Here is a 20,659-nt window from a genome sequence, read left to right as displayed (position 1 = left end):
ACACGATAAATGATTAAGATGTAAAGATTTCTATAATCCTCACAATTTGAATCCGGATGGAATCCAAATTGGAAACCCACAATCAAATTTGATTTACTAAATGTGAAATTAATTACTGAAGATGAATTGAAATCTCATAAAGATAGTTGTTGATCTTTTGTTTTATTTTAAAAGGAATCAGCTGGTGATTTTCCCATCATAATTCACACTTTTAGGGTTAGAAAGATTTACATAAGTATTTCAGCCTCTCTCTCCATCAACGTGTAATTCACTAATGTTAGGAATTAAACTAAAGACGAGTTGTGTTGAATTTTAACCTGAGTTAAAATATAAAGTAACATGTACTAAAAAAAAAAAAGGTAACTAGTTGAGTATCAAATACATACATGAGCGTAGCCACATGGCTATAATGGATGAGCATTTTTCTTTTACAAAAAGAAATGATATTTGATGGTTTCGTTATGACAGTTTAAATTTTATGATGATTATTAGCATCAGAAATCGAACCCGTGAAAACATTAACAATAACGCCAAAACAAATCTAAATCAAATATTAAAAAAAAAACATTATATTATTCAGTTTGGCTCTGATTTTTTCAGACAAGGACTTAGAGCAAACGGCAAAACAGATATGGATGGGTGAACGAGTGTGATCTGATTCTTCACCACCTACGCTTACACTGAAAGGGAGAGAGATCTGATCTGAAAATAAATCCCTAATTGTCAATGGACCTTCCCAACAACTACCACAAGTACGGAGTCCCTTTCTACGCCGCCGCTTGGCTCCCCGGCCTCGGCAAATCCAAACGACCCGACCAGGATCAAGACGACGCCGGCGACGACAAAAAGGAAACCGAGACTCAGACGCAGAAGACTGAGACCCAGACTGAATTAGCCCAATTCGATTCCAACCAAAACCACGTCGTTTTCTCCGGCGGTGGCGGAGAGGGCCGCAGCGGCGTCCCAAACGCCATCGTCGTCGCCCAATTCGATCCCGCCTCCGTTTCTCTCTCCAGCCAGCCGGTAATACTTCAATCCCCAATCCCACCCTTCCAATTTTTGCATATATGTAAGTGGCGTGCCTGAATTTTGTAATTGGAGTGTTTGGTGTTTGATTTTTCAGGTGGCTAAGCTCAACACCGGCTCTGCTTTGCCGTATAGAATGGCGGTTCACCCCGCCGGTAGCGGTCTCGTTTGCTCCTTCCCTGATAGTTGCAGGTCTTTATCTAGCTCAGATTTACTATGTTTTTTTTAAATGAAAGTCTGCACATTGCCAATTTAGGTTCATGAGCAGTAGGATATATGCAAATTCATTTCCTTGTGCAGGTGGTTTGAGTTGGAGGAAGAAAGCAACGAAGTTCCTAAACTGGCTTTGAGGCAGTCTGAGAGAGTGCTGGAGCAATTGCAAGATGTTGGACAACAGTTAGCCTTGGCTTTCGACAAAGACGGTTCCTTGCTTGCTGCTGGAGGCGAGGTATGGATCCTCCATTCCTCCTTCACCTTTTTAGTTTGGTTTCAACTTTCAATTGTGTTTGTCGAAATGTATTAGTGTCAACATTTGCATTTTCTGGATTGTTTTTAGATGCGATGTTGAATAGCATACCGTATAATGATGCTCTCATTTGGTGCAGTACAGGATGGCAAGTTAAGGGTTTTCAAGTGGCCTAGCATGGAGATTATTCTCGACGAAGATAAAGCTCATACCACAATGAAGCAATTAGATTTCAGGTTTGCATTAATGGCGGTATTGAAAAACTTACTTTGTACGTCTTTTATTTGTAAATTGTCGTTGCTGATGATCTGGCTTGGTTTTCTTGCAGCCCTGATGGGAAATTTCTCGTCTCCTTAGGAGATAGAGGCCCTGGTAGGGTGTGGGATGTAACTTCATCTACCGTTGTAGCTTCTCTACCACCAGAAAAGGTTAGCAATATCTGAAATTCTTTCCTGATAAAAATATTTGGTTTTCAACTTTATGTGGATTGAAATTATCTTTAACTTTGTAGATTGACCTGGGTGCATGCATCGTATTTACTATTTAGTTGTATGCTTATTGGATGCCAACTAAAAAATGTATATCGAGCCATTGACACCTATATCCCTGCATTGTTGTGAATCATTTAACCTACCTTTCTGGTGTGACCACTTGGTCATTATATATGAATTAGAGGTTCCTCACGCTTTTCATTTAATGTAACCAATGAGTATAATACATGCAGGATGAAGTCTTTTGCGGTTGCAGATTTTCTGTAACTGATGATGGGGGTCATATTTTATATTTTGCAGGTAAATAAAAAACAATTCATCTGTTCTCTGGATAACTGCTCTCGCTCTACCTCTGCATGAGTTATTTATTTTTATCTGTCTATTGTATAATGTAGATAAATCGGGAAGCATTGTAACATGGAACACGACCACTTGGAAGAGGATTGGATCAAAGACTATTAGTAAAGACATTATTTCCGCCTTTGATGTTTCAGCTGACGGAAAACTCCTTGCATGGTAAAATTTATATTACAAGCTTACTGTTTAACATTTTTCGAGATGCTTTTCATATAGTGCAATGTGTTGAATGAGACTTTAAATGGTGTCGTTTGAGATCATCATTTTAACAGTAATTGCATTGATTTTCTGGACAAAGGAGAAAAGTAACACGTTTGATTGATGAAAATGCAGTGGGACAACTGGTGGAGATCTTGTGATATTAAATCCAACCAGAATGCGGATTCATAAAGTGGTTAAGAAAGCACACATGGGCTTTGTAACTGCATTGAGTTTCTCTCATGATTCAAGGTAAACAACGTCTCAACTTTATGTTTCTTCTACCCCTTGAACTGTTAGTGAAGTGTGTGGTTTTAAATACAGAGCTTTGGCTTCGGCATCCCTGGATTCAAGTGCAAGGGTGTCCACACTTGAGGAGGACAAGAAGAAAAATGGTAAGTGCCTACCATAATTTTTTGTGGTATAATTCAATAACATATCCTTAACGCTATTCTTGGAAATTGTTGAACTTCTCTTACGACCTAGTAAAGTCATCATGGTAAAAAAAAAAAAACCTAACCTAAACCTGTTTGGAGGCGGATCCGGTTGTTCAGGGCTCTAGTGATAGAAGCAACCAAATTCCAACACACTCCATTGTTTATGCTATCACGGAACTTAGAAATTAAAACACCATCACGGTTTTGGTGACCTCCTTGAGTTCTTGATACTTGATGAATAAATGCAAAGTTGAAAGGGGAAATTTTGAGTCCATTATATCTACCCGAAAACACCTTTTGTGTGGTGGGACGAGTAACGAGTTCATTCACGTCGTTGCACGGTGAGTTCATTAAGTACGAGACATAATTCTGTTTGGTTTGGTTGCAGGAGGAGTGTTGAGCTTATGGGTCATCATACTCATCATTCTGATAGCCATTGCTGCATATTTCCAGATGAATCCTGACAAGTTGCCTTCGGCGTTGAAAGGATTTTAAGTTTGCAGAGAACAGCGTGGTGCTTGTGATAAATATGATAGAGAATGTTTTTGTCTTTGCGAGCCTGTTGTTATACGATAAATATTGGATAAATACGACACTGACTAGTTGGGCTTGGGCCCGTTCACCGTTCAAGCCCAGCTCAATTGCACATGTCTTTATGATATAGCTTGATGCATATCTCACACCTAATCTGTTGTACTTCATATGTTTTTTTATTCGAGCGATATTTCAATTTAACTATAAGTTACGGATTACATATAAGTTTGCAGAAATCACTTGCCCAGCAAGTAATGCTCCATGTTTAGTGTACAAAAACACATGCTATTGTATTGAGTTATGGAGAAAACTTCAGTTACGCTAGGGGAATGAACGACCCACGAAAACTACATGGTGATACAGACCGTTAAAGACACCAACTATGGGATTCGACGTGGAAATAGGGTACTGACTGTCAACTACTTGATGCCCTACCTCTCCTCTTTTTTTCGAGCTTAAGATCGGCAGCGTAAAATAAACTTACACACAAAATTACAGGTAACTTGACAATATTAAGACACCCAAAAACGGGGAACGTTTAATGCTGCTTCATTTTATATATCTGAAAACTTCTCGTTATTTTGGATCTTGCTGTCTGAATTTAGGAGTAATTAGGTTTAATTAAAAGATTAATTAGGGAACATCATGGACCTGCATTTCTTCATTGTACATGTTTGAATTCTTCATTCCCATCGACAGAGAAGCCACTGCCTCTCCGACGGACAAGTAAAGCATGAATTCTTCATCTCCGTCATTCACCTTCTGCATTTTGTCCATCACCTCCGCCAGTGGATTTACCAGCACCAGCTGTAATTATTTCATTATTTACTGTCAATTTTACGGTACCTAAGATCCAAATCAAGAACAACGTATATGTAGACATGAAATCAACCAACTTACCTTAATCCCCTTCTTTCGGATTGATTTCCTTATATCTGTGAAAAGTGTGATCCCAGTTGTGTCGATTGTGCTCACAGCTGAAAAAAAAAAACAGACACAAAGGAGCCGTTTTAACTGTCGGCTTTGTAAAATGTGAGATACCCAATTGGCGGGAAGAACCTTCATGCAACAGGTATGTCACTGTGTCGACATTTCAAGCCAATAACGCACTGCCAAGTTGAAAAGTTAAAGCGCACTAGAGTGCGTGATTGGTTTGGAATGTCGTGACATCCGAGCGATGTAAGCTTGTCTTTGAAAGAGGAGAGAGTTGATGCTCAAGATTAGCAAACTTTACCTGACATATCTATAACAACAAATCTAATGTTTGAAACCTTGTTCCCGTCACCTTCTTCTTCTATCCATCTCAAAATCCTTTCATTGAGATAAGTGGTGTTGGCAAAGTTGATGGCAGCTTCGATGAGTATGATTAGGAAACCAGGCACACTCACTGCCGATTCCTTGTACTGGTGCAGGTCTCTGAATACTTCCGTTCCCGGTATGTTTCCCAACACCACCGTCCTCGGCCTGGTCACTTGCAGCAAAACCTTGAAAACCGATATCCCAACCTGTTCATATCGTCAAAGTACCTATCATTAGGGTTACATCGGAAAATATGCACAAACCAAACCGGCAACAAACTTTATATAAAAGAAATATATTCGGAGGGACGCTAAACAAACAATCGCTGCGCACTAAACTGCGGTTTACATGCGGCTTATAGTCTCTTTTCTTACAACCAGTTCTTAATAAAATAATTACGGTTTATTGTTTGTTTAGTTACCGCTATGGCGAGGCCTTGTTGGACAGAGAGAAAGATGACTCCCAAGAAGGCACAGATCAAGACAAGGAAGTCATATTTGTCGATCTTCCATATGTGGTAAGCAGCTGGGACATCAATGAGGCCGACCACAGCAGTCACGATAATTGCACCCAGAATTACATTGGGAGTGTAATGGAACAGAGGCATCAGAAACAGCAGTGTCACCATAACTGTCAGCGACATTACTATGTTCGACATTGCTGTCTTTGCTCCAGCATTGTGATTCACCGCTGACCTTGAGAATGATCCTGAAATCCATCATCAAAATAAAAACATTGTTATCAAATTCTAGGGTTTTCTACTCTGGACCTAAGCATAGTATGCATCGAGATTTTTGGTCGTTGGATTCCTAGGTTTTGATATTTGACCTCACATCCAGCCGTTTATTCACTTAATAATCTATGCTATGGGTCGGTCTTTTCTAGAATTTTTGTAAATGGAAAGAAGATTGCTATTCAGACTCTCTCGAAAGCAAGTCTCACTTGAGCTTGCTGACACTTGTAATTTTTTCCATAAAACTCATGTTGTAGTTTTCGACCTAGTATAACACAACGAAGATAAAATATTACAGGTATCAACAAGTCCAAGTGCACTTGTTTTCGAGAGAGTCTGAATAGCGTCTTTTAGTTGGATATTATTAATTTGTGATCTATAATCAATGAATGTGAACCTGTTGTAATATAGCAGGAAGTGGTGGAGCCAACAACGTTCATGATCCCAATTGCTATCATCTCCTTGTTTCCATCCACTCTGTATTCTCTTATATTAGCAAAAGTTCTTCCTACTGCAATACCTTCCTACAAATTTGATGCAAAAATCAATCAGTCAAACCAATCAAAATCGTAAAAACTGTATTGCTACATTTTGTTGGTTACAATGATACAGAGGTTTTAACTTACAGTGAGGGCAATAATGCCAGTGACAATCCCAGTCTTGATTGCAAGTGCAAGATGGGATCCATGGAAGACCAACACGTTCCATGATGGTGGGTTCAGTCCTTTCTGTAATTCTCCAATCTGCCAACACATAAAAATCCAAGAAAGTCAACATCTTAGAATTTGGTGTGGGTCCAGATATGGATGGTGGAGTGTGGGTCCGAGCAAGCAAACAACTTACCACACTGATGCCATGGCGATCGGCTTTGAATGCAAAGACAATCACAGTGGAGATGATCACAGACACCAGAGGGGCTCCAGCTGAGACCCAGAACAGCTTTGGCTTCTTTATGCTCTGCATTCCATGGCACGCAACCCAATGTGAAGGTTAATCAAATTGTCAGTTTTTCTACTCGAGACAGACTTACGTGTAACAGAGACACCGCCACGGTGACATTCGAATACAAGAATTTGAATAAGGTATTTGTTTGCAAATTGCAGAGGTGTGTGACCATTTGATCAACTGAAATAATAGTGGAGTGGGTAAAATAACGCACACCAATCCAATATCATCATAAAACACATTTGAAAATCGCATCATTGACTTTGAAGTTTGAACTGTTACAACGGATTTGGTTTCAATGTTAATGTTTTAGCCGTTAAATTTGATTTTCACAACTTTTAAATCTTTTATTTTTAATTTCAATTATTTATTTTTTATCTCACTTAATGCTAAAATGAAGAGAAAATGTTGTTATAACAATCACAAATTGATGTTAATGATTTACTTAATCAAGTTAACAAAATGTCACGGTAGCGATGCGCATGGAAATAATATGTTGTCATGCCAGTTTAAAATTTTCTAACATGACAATGTGTGATTAATTGTGATACTACCAATCAAATATCTGAGAAGAGGACAAGTTTTAAGACAAAAGTGGAAAGGAGAACATACAACGTGTCTTGCGATTAGGAGCAGCACAAGGAAGCAAACGCCCATTAAAATGGTTTGCCATGACCACTGAACATAAAAGCACCCAAATTATTAGTTCAAGAACAGAACAAAATGACACAAAATATGATTAATATATAGAAAATGTATATAGGAAGATGAAATTTTTAGATCATTTTTTGCAAAACACATGATATAATAATTGATGGTTGAGCTCGTATTTAAAAAATGAATATAACCATCAACCATCGCATCATGTAATTTATAAAAATGATCAAAAAAATTGGTCGCTCTATAGCATCACCCTTTAAATAATATATGATTGATAGTTATTACCGAGGAAAGCCAAACACTTTATTCACAGAGTAATCACTGTTTAAATGTAATTAATTACCTCCTTTCTTTCATGAAAAACAGAGCTAAGGACAGGGATGATTGCCATTTTCTTGGTGAAATGTGTGATTCCAAGGAGACTCTTAAGCTGTTGCAGAGAGACTATCACAGCAGCTCCGGCCATGAAACCAATTAGAGTAGCCTTTGAAAGAAAATCGATTATAAATCCAAGCCTGCACACATCAATCTTGAATCATTTTCGGGTTCTCGGAAACAAAAATACAAAATCATAGCAGCTCAGTTGGTTAAGAGCATTCAACCCTGACTCTAAACTTTCAGGTTTGATTCCCCCTCCCCAGTATCGATTGTCTCAAAAATTAGGAGGGGGATTAACTACCTTAATAAACCTAGAGAAGCTTGGAGGATGCCACTAAAGAAGGTTGAAGTGAAGGCAAGTTGGAGGAACAAGTCGGGTTCTTTGGTGGGAGATACTTCTTGCATGAGCATTGATCCCATGATTAGGGAAGCAATGGAAACAGGTCCTACTGCAAGATCCTTTGAGCTTCCAAGGATAGCATACAGCAAAGGAGGAACGAAGCTGGAATCTACAAATTCCATTACAACAATTTACAAATGCAACAGAAGTAAAAATTGTGAGAAGGGGTACAGAAACTTCAGTCGATACGTATGAATATCTAAAGAAATACCAGAAATAAATTACTCACAGAGACCCACAATCGGAGGTAGATTCGCAAGCTTAGCATAACTGATTCCCTGTAGAAAAAGGAAAAAAAAGGGTTGTTGATGAGGCGATATTATGTTTTTTGAATTAATTTAATTTTCGGGAAAGCAATTCAAACTCGGATACGAGGAGCTAACGCACTGTCTTAGCCAAATGGACTAAGACGCCATTCAGGCCAATCGACCTGAGACATTATCTTGGCCTACTAGGCTAACAGACTGACCAGACAAACCGACTTAAGACACTGACCTCGCCGACCGGCTTAAACATTATCCTGACCAACAGGCCTAAACAAATGTACCCGAACCGGCTTAATGTGTCCTGGTCAACTAGCCTAACACATATATGTTGAAATCAAAAGTAAAAGTAAAGATTAAGTTCTAATGATTGAACTACCTGAGGGATGGCTAAACTGGCAATGGTGACACCAGAAACGATGTCTGATTTGAGGAGCTTGAAGCTGTAATTGGGGCCCCACTCAAGGATTGGAAAGACATACTGAGCTCCAAGAATCCATTTTTTCTTTGGTGGCTGACCTTTGAATTGGTAGAGAGGATCATCTGGAAAGAAGGTTTCCTTGAGTTTGGCCAGCAGCTTATGAAAAGTGCTTCTGTAAGGCGGGGCAACCACTTTGTGCAACTCCATCCCCATTGGGATTTCCATGCAGTGGTGGTGGTGCTGCTGCTGCATGTCCGTGGTGGGCTGCTGCTCCTGGATGTTAATCCTTGTGGGAGAGCAGCAATCCTCTCTTTTATCATGGGAGACTTCTCCCATCAATCAACTTTCTCCAAAGGACCGCTACGAAACAAATTACTACTACCAGCCCCCACAACTCTTTATAATTACTGCTGATGACAAGACACTCATGATGTTTAATTATCTCTAATTAATCACTCACCTATCTCTAAGACTCTATCACTCACCACCTGCACATATATATACATTTAAGCTAGGCTAGTGGGTGGTCAAAGAATAAAAAAAAGAAAAAAAGGGGGGGAATCTGCAAAAAGAATAGAGGAGGAAGGATATGAAAAACAGGAAAGCTTACAAAAGTAGAAAATATTGCCGAAAGGTACTAGACCTGATGATTGAAAGACAAATACCTCCCACTGCCCATTACCCGTATATCTGTATGTGTATCTATCAATCTGTATATATGTATATATGCACAAGTGCTTTAATTTTGAAGGGAAAACGATTGATGGACATTGAAGAACTTCACATAAAGGAGTGTGCCATGCAAATTTAGGGTTGGGACTGATTGGATGAGTAAGAGTAATGTGATTGGCTCAGGAAGATGATGGAGAGGTAATATTCTGAGGGATATTCTCTGTGTTCTTGAATATCATCAGTTTGTAGAAATAATTATGCGGTGGAAGACGAAAGTGTGTTAATAATTGTGCACATTTGTCCAAAACTGTTTATGAATTTTATGTGGACGGTTGCAGCAGCTGCTGGCCATGTTGAATGCAGACACAGAAGTTACAAACTTTCAAATCTCTCAAAGAGAGAGAGAGAGGAGAAGAAGAGAGTCGGTGTTGCTGTATGCATATATCGGTTTCTTGTTCTAATCAGGATCAGCAGCCTATTATCCTCAAATTGTTTGGCTTTGCATAAACTTTCAGGTTCGTGTGATTTTCTAATCTATTTTACGGAGAGAGGATTCTAAATCCGACTGCAACCTAACTTATGTGGAGTGGGATTTCAAATCGAATGCAGAAAGAATAATGACCTAACTGACTTTACTAAACCCAATTACGTTATTTTTGTCTTTAACTTAATTTCGGGTAAATAAGCTCGGTCAAGAACATGGTTCCAGTGATGACGTGCCACAATATGATGCAAAAAACTCCATATTCGTCTCTTCTGCCAAAAAAAAGAATTCAATACGTTCTGTCAGATTTATTCCATTTTCTTTTACCCAAAAGTAAGGTCTATCTTTAAGTAAAAACATCAATCACCTTTAGTTTCAGTCCTACTAACTTTAAGACAGATATTTGCTAGAGCTTTGGAATGTAATTAAGGACATTTAGGTAAGTGCATGGTCTAAAATATCCATAATATCTCGATATTTTCATCGAAATTTCCGTGTTTTTGGACTACCGATATTTCCGATATCATCGATATTTTAGACCTTGCTAAGTCACTTATGTATCTTACCATGCAATGTATAAAGTGTAAAATATTGTACTAATTCATTATATATAAATGATTATGGTATGTTTAAACTTCTTTCATTAATTACTACATATTTTCTACACTCACAATGTTTGTCAGCTTGCTATATAATCAACTTAAATCAGTTATATCTATCATGCAATGCATTTCCTTTTAATTTTTGTGATAAACTAATAGATAATTAACTAAATAAATATCCTGCAAAGTTTTAATAAAAATTTCTAAGTTTTTCTTACAATTTCCGTGGTTTTTATTCAATTTTTTATCGATATCGATAATATCCCGATATTTCCATCGAAATTTCCGTGTTTTTTAACTACCGATATTTCCGATATCATCGATATTTTATACTTTAAATATTTGTTTCGATAAGTGAATGGTTTAACTGTAAACTACAGTCGACAGCTATGAGATTTCCACTGAAAACACAAACCTGCAAGAGCCAACTTAATTTGTGCTCGAAAGAAACTATAGGAGATGAGGACAATATCACGTGTTTTTTGGTCGAGACTAGCAAAATGTATGTGTATATACATATAACATCCTATGGTACTAATTAAAAGTGATGTGGAGTTCAATCAATAGATGATATGAATGATGACATAGATTGTAAATATTCGTAAGTAAATAAAATCTGCAAACCGTGAGAAGGAGGGAGGAAGACCTTGCTTTCGTGATTGCCCAGAACAACCAAATTTGGGTTTAAGTCTTCATGATAATTGGACCAAGAAATAAAAAGTGATAATTACAACTTAAGAAGTATGTAAAATTAAGATATCAAAGTTTTACCATAACCTAATTCATCACCCAAAGATACTAGTTAAGTTGAAGACTTAGGATTTAGGGTTCAATAATGTTTACTTAACAAAAGATTCACGAGATCGAGTGATAGCTAGCTTGATATTCTTGGTGTGCTTCAAAATTTTGTATGAATAGAATCAAAGTAGCTCATAATAAAGGCGTTGGAATCTAATTTGTCATGACTTTGAGATTATGGTTTTGATGAACGGGTCATATTCCCTGTAATAATTTACCATAAGCACTTCTATAACTAATTCCTACTCAATTTTTTTTTTTTTTCATAGGGTTCATTGCATATATATTAATCAAATATCATCTATGGCAGAGAGGATTTCAGACCTATGGAGATTGGAATATAAGGCACATAATTTTATTTGCCCTTTATTTGCCATTTTATAAAAATTTGCATGGATTTGCCAGAAGGAATATTTATGGAGGATGAGCCAAAATATAATTATATAATATTATATGTGGTTGAATCTACCTGATTGTTTTGAGACCGTGCCTTGTTCTTTGCATCTATTACGGAAAATTATTGTTTGTCACATTGGCACGATATGAAGTAGTATTACGAATTCATTCAAATTATAGCGTGAAAACTTTTCAAGTCTGTTATAATGTTTGTGTATAGTTGGTGTAGTATTTTTCTTTTTCTTTTTAGCACACCTGCAAGAAATGTTTTATTCAAAATTGAGGACCTTACCCGAAAGTTAGTTCATTTAACCAAGAAGAAACATTGACAGGAGCACTAACTAATAATTCCCTAGCTATTATCCAGACTTAATCTGGTTTATTAAGATTTTCCAAACAACCCTAAAAGAAAATACTTTCTTCATTTCTTTCAATATTTACGAATCTCAGAAGACTCTCCCTCCCGAAAAGTATAAAAGAATTCCCAACAACAACACCAATCTAAAATCTAAATTAAAAAAAATATTAATTAATTAAAACACGGGACAATTATCAGAAGAAAAAAGTAGGGTTCTAGAAACACATACCAAAATTCATCCTCCTCGGGTTGGATGCAATTCGCCTTCCGATTCTAGTAATCTACAATCTGCTTTAGCAGTTGTTGAATTCTCCATTAAAATACAAGGAACTAATTCCAACTCAGGAATCACCCTCTATATCTTGTCGATACAGAGGCAGATTAATTAGTATTCCTACTCTGAAACTAGATGCAGGGAAACGTACGTGCAGTTATTCAAACCCTAGAGAAATAAAGAATCGTCAAAACCTTGTTGCTTCCAAAGAAAACCAGGAAGTACTATACCATTAAAAATAAGGAATATAACAAAACCCAGAAATCTAAAACAATTAGAACATATGAAGAAACAAAAAAATAAGGGTAAGGTTTTAGAAATATCAAAATAACCAATCAAATAAATTTCTGAACCAAATATAGAAAATTCCAAAATTTAGGGTTGAAGCAAGCTTCGGCTCAGAACCCGTAGTTATATGTATGGCTTGAAAAATTAGCTCAGCATTTACCGCATAATTTTTAATTAATTAACTTCCGTTTTTTACAAGTTATGGGGCTACGAAAATGCCAATGAACAAAGGCAGCCCGACCACTGAAATATTCCGAATACCAAAGACACCTTTGCAAATTAAGGTTTAGTTAAAAGAGAAAAGTAGGACCTTTCGATTATTTATGGGAGATTCAAGTGGCACTAAACTCAGAGAATAATGTTGAATTTTTCCTCAAACATTGAAACCTACTACTTTTTCATCATAGCCAAAAACTTTGAACATTATAGCTAAAGAAGACTTGGCAAAAAAATGGTAAGTGAATGTACGACATAAAGTGGAGATGAATTCTGAACAAGCAAACCTAGCTTTTCCATGGGTCTCCCCTCTATTGTTCTTAATCAGTACCGAGTACTAACCCCAAAGTTGGATTGTTCGTTTTACGTTATTTGTAAGCTACCCATTGATGATAAAGTCAGATTCGACTAATATGAATAACGACAATCTATAATATGTTAGTAAGATATCGTTTTATATGAAAAAGGGGTGTGGATGGTATTATTCACACCCATTTTTACTTATCACACACCTCCTGCTAATTTATGTTATTTGATCATTTTTAATTCACTGATCTAACGGCCGAAAATGAAGAGAGGTATGTGAAAGCAAAAAATGGGTGTGTAAAAGGTAAAACAACATAAGAAAATCAACAATACAAAATAGATATATAGTTAAAAAATCAGCAGCAACATCCAAATACCCTCCATTTGAAAAAAAAAAAAAATTAAATGGGTATGGAATAAATCCTTAACATCACGTTTTGGAGAACATTTAATTAAAACAATAATTTTACAACTGTTGTAGAGAAAAATAATTTGAGAGGGAATGAAGGAATTCCTAATTCTTACTAAAGACACCCACAAAAAAAAATGAAAAACGACAATAAAGAAAATAAAAACGTGGACGGCAGGATTCGAACCTGCGCGGGCAGAGCCCACATGATTTCTAGTCATGCCCGATAACCACTCCGGCACGTCCACTAGATAATCAGGTTACTTTCCATATTTGACTAATCACTTTGAAAGGTAGATTCCGCTACATGAGAGAGGACCCATACACCTCAAAAGAAGTGCAGGATCTTCTTATAAGAGAAATATTTTAGTGAGTCGGAAGCATGGCTCGATATGCCAACTATCATAATATACAAATGGTTAGAAATTTTTTTTTTAAGTATTAATCCATTTGTATTATGTCACTTAATGTATCGATCGTGTTCTCAACACGCTGAAAAATCTCTCTTGTAATAAGGCAGCACACAAAGGTGTGAAGGTGACATACCTATATATTGGCGTTGGGACAAAATTCTAATTTTTCATTTCTTAAACGAGGAAAAATTTAGATGCATGCTAAACTAGTTAATCATTACGATATGTTTGTCGTCTTGTATCTAAGTTTGGAGTCTTGCATTAAATATATTATCTTTTAAGTATCTCATATTCATTCGTTAACTTTCTTTTAAATTCTTCAACGTACATTAAATTGTTAAATTAAGTCGTTGATATCATAAATTGATGTATTGCAGGATTCTCACATCATCAGTCAAACCGTTGAAGGAGATGGATCAACATGGAAACCGAGTAAATTCCACCTATAAAAATTTTCAATCAGGAAATCATGATCATGCTTTAGTTCATCAAACACACCATATGGTTCTCCTATACCATATTATTCAATTCCCTTCGGTGATCTTGTGTGCTAAGCCAGCCCTCGATTAAGATTCTTAGCCAACCCTAGCATTATTAGCCATAGGAAGCTTCAGAAACCACGAGTCACCAAAGTTTTTGGAACACGTACAGTTGAAAGTGAATGACCTCACAAGTCATTACACTGGATGATGATTAGTTTGATTACGTATTTGTCATAAGGACACAACAGTATAATCCAATTCCAGCTGGAGAATCCAAAACCCTAAACGCGGATAACAAGCGCATAAAACCTAAACTCGTCGATACCTATAAAGTTTGTTCTTATCCTGTTATAACATGATATATTCAAGATTATATTCCTTGATGTATACTTTTTACAGATGGTATAGTGTTGATAGATGAAACACATGATCATAGAGTAAATGTGAAGCTTAACCTTTGGTGGGGAAGTGTTGATGAAAAATTTAAAGGCCTTTGCTTAAGTATGTCCAATACATAGTATATGGAGTGCAAGTTCAGCAAGGATGGGGGTCAAAATGGTAGGGGTGAGGATTAATTGGAGATCAGGAAGTATCAAAGTGTGAGCAGTGTGAGCACTTTCGCTATAGTGGATATATCTTGCAAAAGAAAGGAATTGGAGATCTCAGCTATAGAATACAAGTTGGATGAATAAAGTAAAAGAGTGCATCAGGTGTTGTAACCGACGTATGCCACTAAAGCTCAAGAGAAAATTTTATAAGATGTCAAAGGGCCAGACATAATTTTGAGAGCTTTAATTGTAGTGATGGTAGGGGGCTGTTGGAAATCGGACACTTCCTCGGCCCAGCATGTTGAGACCAGAGCGTGACTAGGGAGCGGGTTCTCAAAAACTCCCATTTTATCGTTGGGGTTCTTAGGAGCTTCCTGTTCATCCACCACGTCGATTTTTCCTTCTTCTATGAAATCTTGGATTTTTTACTTAAAAGTCTAGCTTGCATCCGTCGCATGACCCGGTCCCCCCTCATTATGAACATGTGCAAAAAATGAGGCAGTGAAGATGAAAATGCTTTGTTAGATGTGTGGGCACACGAGAAATGACATGATTAAGAACGAGGATATCCGAGGTAAAGTATGAGTGATCGCAATTGAAGATAAGATAAGAGAAAATCAGGTAAGGTGATTTGGACATGTAAACCAAAGACCTATAAATGCTTCGGTTAGAATATATGATTATGAGACAGAGCCTCAGGGCAAAACGGGTAGGGAAGACCTAGGAAGACTTGGAAACATATTCTAAGAAAAGATATGGAACTTGAAACTAACGGAAGACTTAACGGAAAATTGAGCACAATGACGTTCTATGATTCATACAATGGACCACACTTAGTAAGATAAGACTTTGTTGTTGTAGTTATTGTCATTTTATAATGGACCATTAGAGCAACTTAAATATATAAGATGGAAAATACGGATATCTAACAAGTTCCACTTAAATTTGCTTTTGAAAGGTTACGAATGACATTGCTTGTGATGAAGTCGTGTCAAATTGGGTCTTATCTTTGCTAGAGTGCTTTGATTGTCTAAAACCGTAAAATTTAGGTAGCATATCATGTCCAGCTCTCTGTGGCAGTGGTGGGTTCGGCTTTCTATTTAATTAAAGCAATGTTGAATGGTTCATGTTCATCCATATCCCCTTTGAACAATATAAATACAAACTGTACACGCAACTCATCCCATACATTCTGATCGGGGAGGAGAACAATAAATAAAGCTAAGGATCTGCATGAAAATCATAAGCACCACACTCCACACACTGAAAAAAAAAAGTTGCATGTCTTTGCAAGATAACAAAGCATGGATCAAATTTTCTGGAAAGATGGGATGGTCCTAAAAAGCAAATATATGTGCTCCTTCCCTTTCAGTGGGAACCGCCGAACCCTATCACGTATGCATGGAGGTGGCATGGCCAATGACCAATGGGATTGCAGAATGCTTATGGGGACCTAATGTATGTGTATGTCAACCATTATATAGTCATAAAGTTTATGGTCCTCTATATATTTTTTTGTTTTCGTACAAAACAAATAAGTGGTGGAAAAGTTTACATGCATGAAGTACTTTTAGCTGCAGATTGATCGAAGTGACCATGAGCATTAGGTGTGGCCTGGAATTCTTGTGTCGGTCAGGTCGTGAGGTTGTAATGACTTGTGCTGCTGTGCATGATAATGTTGATCAACTTTAGTTGCCTGTCAAGCCTAAATGAGGTATCTTTTCGAAGGAATAGACTCAAAAGTTCCTCACATTGTTTTCTAATAAAGGCACCATGATCGACTCTTCCACTTACTGCTTATAGTGATCTGTTCTTCGATTCCCAAACGGGTTTTTAATGGGGAATTTCCGATGGTGAATGGAACGGAGAATGGGAATGAGATTATGTGAGGATAAGGATGGGGAGGGCAAACCGATCACATACCTATAACTTAAACGTTCAGTTTAAGAACGAGACAATGAGAATTGGCCACAATACTTACATGTATTTAATATAATAATCATTTAACGATTAATTTAATTTATGTGAATATTATGTATTAATACAATCACTGCTGAGATAATGATTGTAATAAATATATACAAATCCGATACTTTGGTTGGATACAACCAAAATATAAGAGATATGTATCAAATTTTATGGGTTCCGTTTCCGTAACATACAGGGGCTTGTTTGGTGAGTCGGATTGGACCCTACTTATCCAATTAAAATGAACATGGGTCTTAACTTTTGTTTGTGGGCTTACGTATGACTCGGACTAAACCCTAAATTCCAAAGTAACTCGAACTCATGAACTTGAGCTTTGTTTAAAAATTTGGTCTTTTTAACATTATCTTTTGATCAAACACTGAAACCAAACTCAAAAGTACGAACAAGGCCTAAAAGTATTGGGCTATTTTCATTACCATACAAGGCCTAAGCATGGGACTATTTACATTACTAAACAAGGGCCCGACCTCCAATATCAGACCCAGACCCACAGCACCGAACGCCTAAAACCCTAAAAACCCCAAAAACCCTAAGACCTAGAACCTTCCACTATCCCCTCGAACTTGATCAACAAGCAGTCACCTCCTCTCCAAACCCTCACTTTAAACCATCAGCAATCGTCATCTTCCCCCAAAACCCTAAGCCAGTAGCTCCGCTGTTTTCAGAAACAGACACCCAAATGGCGAGGCGTTTGATTCCAACTCTCAACCGCGTCCTGATCGAGAAAATCATCCCGCCCTCCAAAACCACCGCCGGCATTCTCCTCCCCGAGTCCTCCACCAAGGTAAATTTCATGATATCATCTTCTTGCTTGGTGTAAATGTATTTAGGGTTTAGGGTTTTATCTTGATTTGAATTTTAACGGTTTTGATTGGTCCAATCGGCGCAGCTAAACTCAGGGAAGGTGGTAGCTGTGGGACCAGGAGCCAAGGACAAGGCCGGGAATCTGATTCCGGTGGCCGTGAAGGAAGGCGATACAGTTCTTTTGCCCGAGTATGGCGGCACCCAAGTGAAGCTTGGTGACAAAGAGTACGTCTTTTGTGCTAGTTTCTGCCCTGTTTGTGTAATTTAGTGCATTAGGGTTTCTGAGATTTATGATATTTTGTTTGGGTTTTTGGTTGGTTGGTTGTTTTGCAGGTTCCATTTATACAGGGACGAAGACATCTTGGGCACTCTCCACGATTGAGTCATCAGAAAAACTTGACGGTCAGATGTGGCTGATGAAACAGTGGATTGGGAAGTTCTAATGGGATGTTAGTTTTCTTTTTAATTAACTAATTTGGAAGCATCTTTATCTATTTATTTTTCCATCTTCTGTTTGGATTCGATTTCCGGCACTTGAAATTATGAACTAAATTTCGTTTTGAAATGGTAGAGACAATTTGTATCATCTTTGTTGGATATTAGTGAACTTGCCATTGCTTCCAAACATGGATCGTTTCACGTTGTCTTTGTTGCAAAAGTTGGTTGAGTGTTGCCAAACATATGCAAAAGTAGCGATTGGATATGGATTTCATAGTAGTTAGCCTTTTCCTTGCTTTCTTTGCTCGAATTCGTTCAGTTTCTTAGTCAAATGTGTCAGCATCTGTTCATTAAGGAAGCATTTCCAGTTTATAATGCATTTCATATGGTTTACATTATGGATTTGATTGGTGCATAGGATTGGGTTCTATTGGACAATTCTTAGGGTAGAAGTGACTGAATTTTCGTTTCAAAACATATGTTGAATACAGTGTGTTATCAATCCATTCCAGACACTAAACAATGGATGTGTATATGCTATGTATGGTTTTGTTAACTAGAAACGGTATAATTTAGTTATGTCAATCTTCGTTGCATGTGAAACGAATGACTGAAAGAATCCGAGTTTGAAGTTAATGGGTTCTTGAGTTTCATTTTAAACGTGTTTGCGTTTGTGGTCACTTGTGGTGTTTCCAGTCACAGTCGAAATCATCAAATCATGTGGTTGTGTGTTGTGTGAGTTGGAATGTAGAACAGTATTTTCCAATGAGGTATCATGAAACAGATTTTTTGATGCAAACATCATGTCTTAGCTCGCAATTTGTGGGTTTATTTTGGCAATAACCATGCGGCCAAATCTTCCCACTATGGTCCAGCTTAGGCAGTGGTGCCGAATCCACCGTGTCCACCGCCTGTTTGTCGACAGTCGCAAGTGAGAGCAGTAGCTTTCAAATTTTTAGTAGCAGACTTTACGCCGATGAAGATGATTTGTCTTGTGGAATTTCTCTATGATTAGTGTTGATTGAAACGTCGAACCCACTTTCTTTGTGTAATAAGTGGGACATTAGTGCGCATTTTAAGCTTCTAGTCTTAGTGATAGATTTGATGAGTTTTTTTGGAAAGTGCTTTTAAATGATTGAATGCGCTTTTAAAGAAAATATTTGTGAAGCCAATTCTTAGTAAAAATATAGTCAATCTTGGAAGAGCATTTGAAGTGCTTCTAAGCATTAAATGATGCTTTTTGCAGGAAGCATTTGAATTGGTTTTGAAATTCAAAGACATTTTCTCTAAAAGTGTTTTAAGTCATTTAAACGTACTTCTAAATGAGCCTATTATTGTTTCGTTTCTGAAGCTAAAATACTAATCTTTAGGGCGAGTTTAATGTGACCTTGTACCAAATAGTAGCGAATATACTAAAACACTTCTAATGTCGTGCTTATAGGCTATGTCAGTTTGTAATGCGCCCGCTATTTGCACCAAACTTGATTTCCCCTGGTCACGTATTAAAATTAACTAAAAATTGTTATGCACTCTTATTAGATTGTAACATTGACGTGCAAGCGTGGGTAGAGGTCACTTTCCAGTTGCCATGTGTTGTGGTTGAACAACGTACATACATTCCGGACCGTAACTTCCGTGTTGGAAATCGAAAGCTGGCGATGAAGATGATTTAGTGGGGTCCATGTTGATTTTGTATTCCCCAATTTTATGAGTTGGCTCTTGTGCAAGCGAAGTTTTATCATGTTTTAGTGTATGATATACATCGAGATAACTTAGATACTTGGTTTACGACATTCATTCTTATCAATACAAACTAATTACGAAGGAAAATAATCTAAATTCTTGTCGAGCTAAATTTACAATTTTAATAAAAAAATTATAAATAAAATAAAGAACTAAGACAATTATGCAACCACAGAGTCACTCTTTTCGATTCGGCTTGTTAAGATTTCTATTTTCTTTCTAGATCAGACCCATATTTAGACCGTCTCCTAAAACACCTACTTATCCAGACTTGCTTTTGGAGCCCCCCCACCCATTCAATCACTTGCTTGTGATTGCAGCCATTCCCCAAAAAGGGAGAGACGAGGGAATCGTCCGTCATTCTGCTCCTACTCCTACCTAACGCGATGCTAGGCTGCTTCACACGGGTGCGCTTCGCTCGGCCGTATGATGAACATGTTTTGAACTAACTAAATGTCGAGATTTAAATTAAAAACCACCGCTGATCTTCACACTAATAAATAAAATTTTAAATGCAGTGTTCACATGGTTGCCAAACATGAATGAATCATGGGCGAAAAGTGATGCAAATACAGCCAATTTGTTTTAAAACAAAAGGAAGCGTGCCCGTCGTTGTTAGTTGTCACTGAGAATGGTAATATCCAAATAAAATAAGAAAATATTCCAAAATTCAAGGCTCCTTGCAACTTAAACGCTTCCAACAACCAAACAGCAACTTTGACAGATCATGTGTACCGTTTATTGTAGAGTACTGATTCAATAAAACAATATTATTATTTACTATATGGTTGTTCAGTGGTAGAAGACGAATTATAGGTATTTCACAAGTTA

General features: G+C 37.3%; 3 protein-coding genes and 1 non-coding gene across 4 annotated transcripts; 2 read left to right on the top strand and 2 right to left on the bottom strand.

Annotated features, from left to right (window-relative positions):
• Positions 1-60: 60 nt before the first annotated feature.
• LOC103402587 (SEC12-like protein 2) lies at positions 61-3,710 on the top strand. Its single transcript, XM_008341325.4, has 10 exons — positions 61-1,023; positions 1,124-1,218; positions 1,327-1,474; positions 1,637-1,728; positions 1,821-1,920; positions 2,217-2,283; positions 2,379-2,499; positions 2,674-2,790; positions 2,863-2,933; positions 3,364-3,710. Exons 1-10 carry the CDS (start codon positions 727-729, stop codon positions 3,468-3,470), a joined length of 1,215 nt encoding a protein of 404 aa, XP_008339547.1. The 5' UTR covers positions 61-726; the 3' UTR covers positions 3,471-3,710.
• A 329-nt stretch (positions 3,711-4,039) lies between these two features.
• On the bottom strand, positions 4,040-9,089 carry LOC103402588 (probable sulfate transporter 3.3). The gene is made up of 12 exons (XM_008341326.4): positions 8,567-9,089; positions 8,154-8,202; positions 7,826-8,033; positions 7,490-7,661; positions 7,099-7,164; positions 6,385-6,498; positions 6,168-6,284; positions 5,939-6,065; positions 5,230-5,516; positions 4,744-5,014; positions 4,410-4,486; positions 4,040-4,316 (listed from the first exon to the last, which is right to left on the bottom strand). The coding sequence occupies exons 1-12, from the start codon at positions 8,942-8,944 to the stop codon at positions 4,143-4,145; spliced, it is 2,040 nt and encodes a 679-aa protein (XP_008339548.1). The 5' UTR covers positions 8,945-9,089; the 3' UTR covers positions 4,040-4,142.
• A 4,488-nt stretch (positions 9,090-13,577) lies between these two features.
• TRNAS-AGA (transfer RNA serine (anticodon AGA)) lies at positions 13,578-13,659 on the bottom strand. Its single transcript has one exon. It is a non-coding gene; the product is annotated as a tRNA-Ser (tRNA).
• A 3,631-nt stretch (positions 13,660-17,290) lies between these two features.
• On the top strand, positions 17,291-18,272 carry LOC103402589 (10 kDa chaperonin, mitochondrial-like). Its single transcript, XM_008341327.4, has 3 exons — positions 17,291-17,627; positions 17,733-17,872; positions 17,981-18,272. Exons 1-3 carry the CDS (start codon positions 17,523-17,525, stop codon positions 18,027-18,029), a joined length of 294 nt encoding a protein of 97 aa, XP_008339549.1. The 5' UTR covers positions 17,291-17,522; the 3' UTR covers positions 18,030-18,272.
• The last annotated feature ends 2,387 nt before the right edge of the window (positions 18,273-20,659 follow it).

The sequence above is a fragment of the Malus domestica genome, chromosome 16 (assembly GCF_042453785.1).
Source record: "Malus domestica chromosome 16, GDT2T_hap1".
NCBI classification, from domain to species: Eukaryota; Viridiplantae; Streptophyta; class Magnoliopsida; order Rosales; family Rosaceae; genus Malus; species Malus domestica.
Note: the sequence above shows the minus strand (reverse complement) of the source record. Positions and strands in the feature narration are given on the sequence as shown.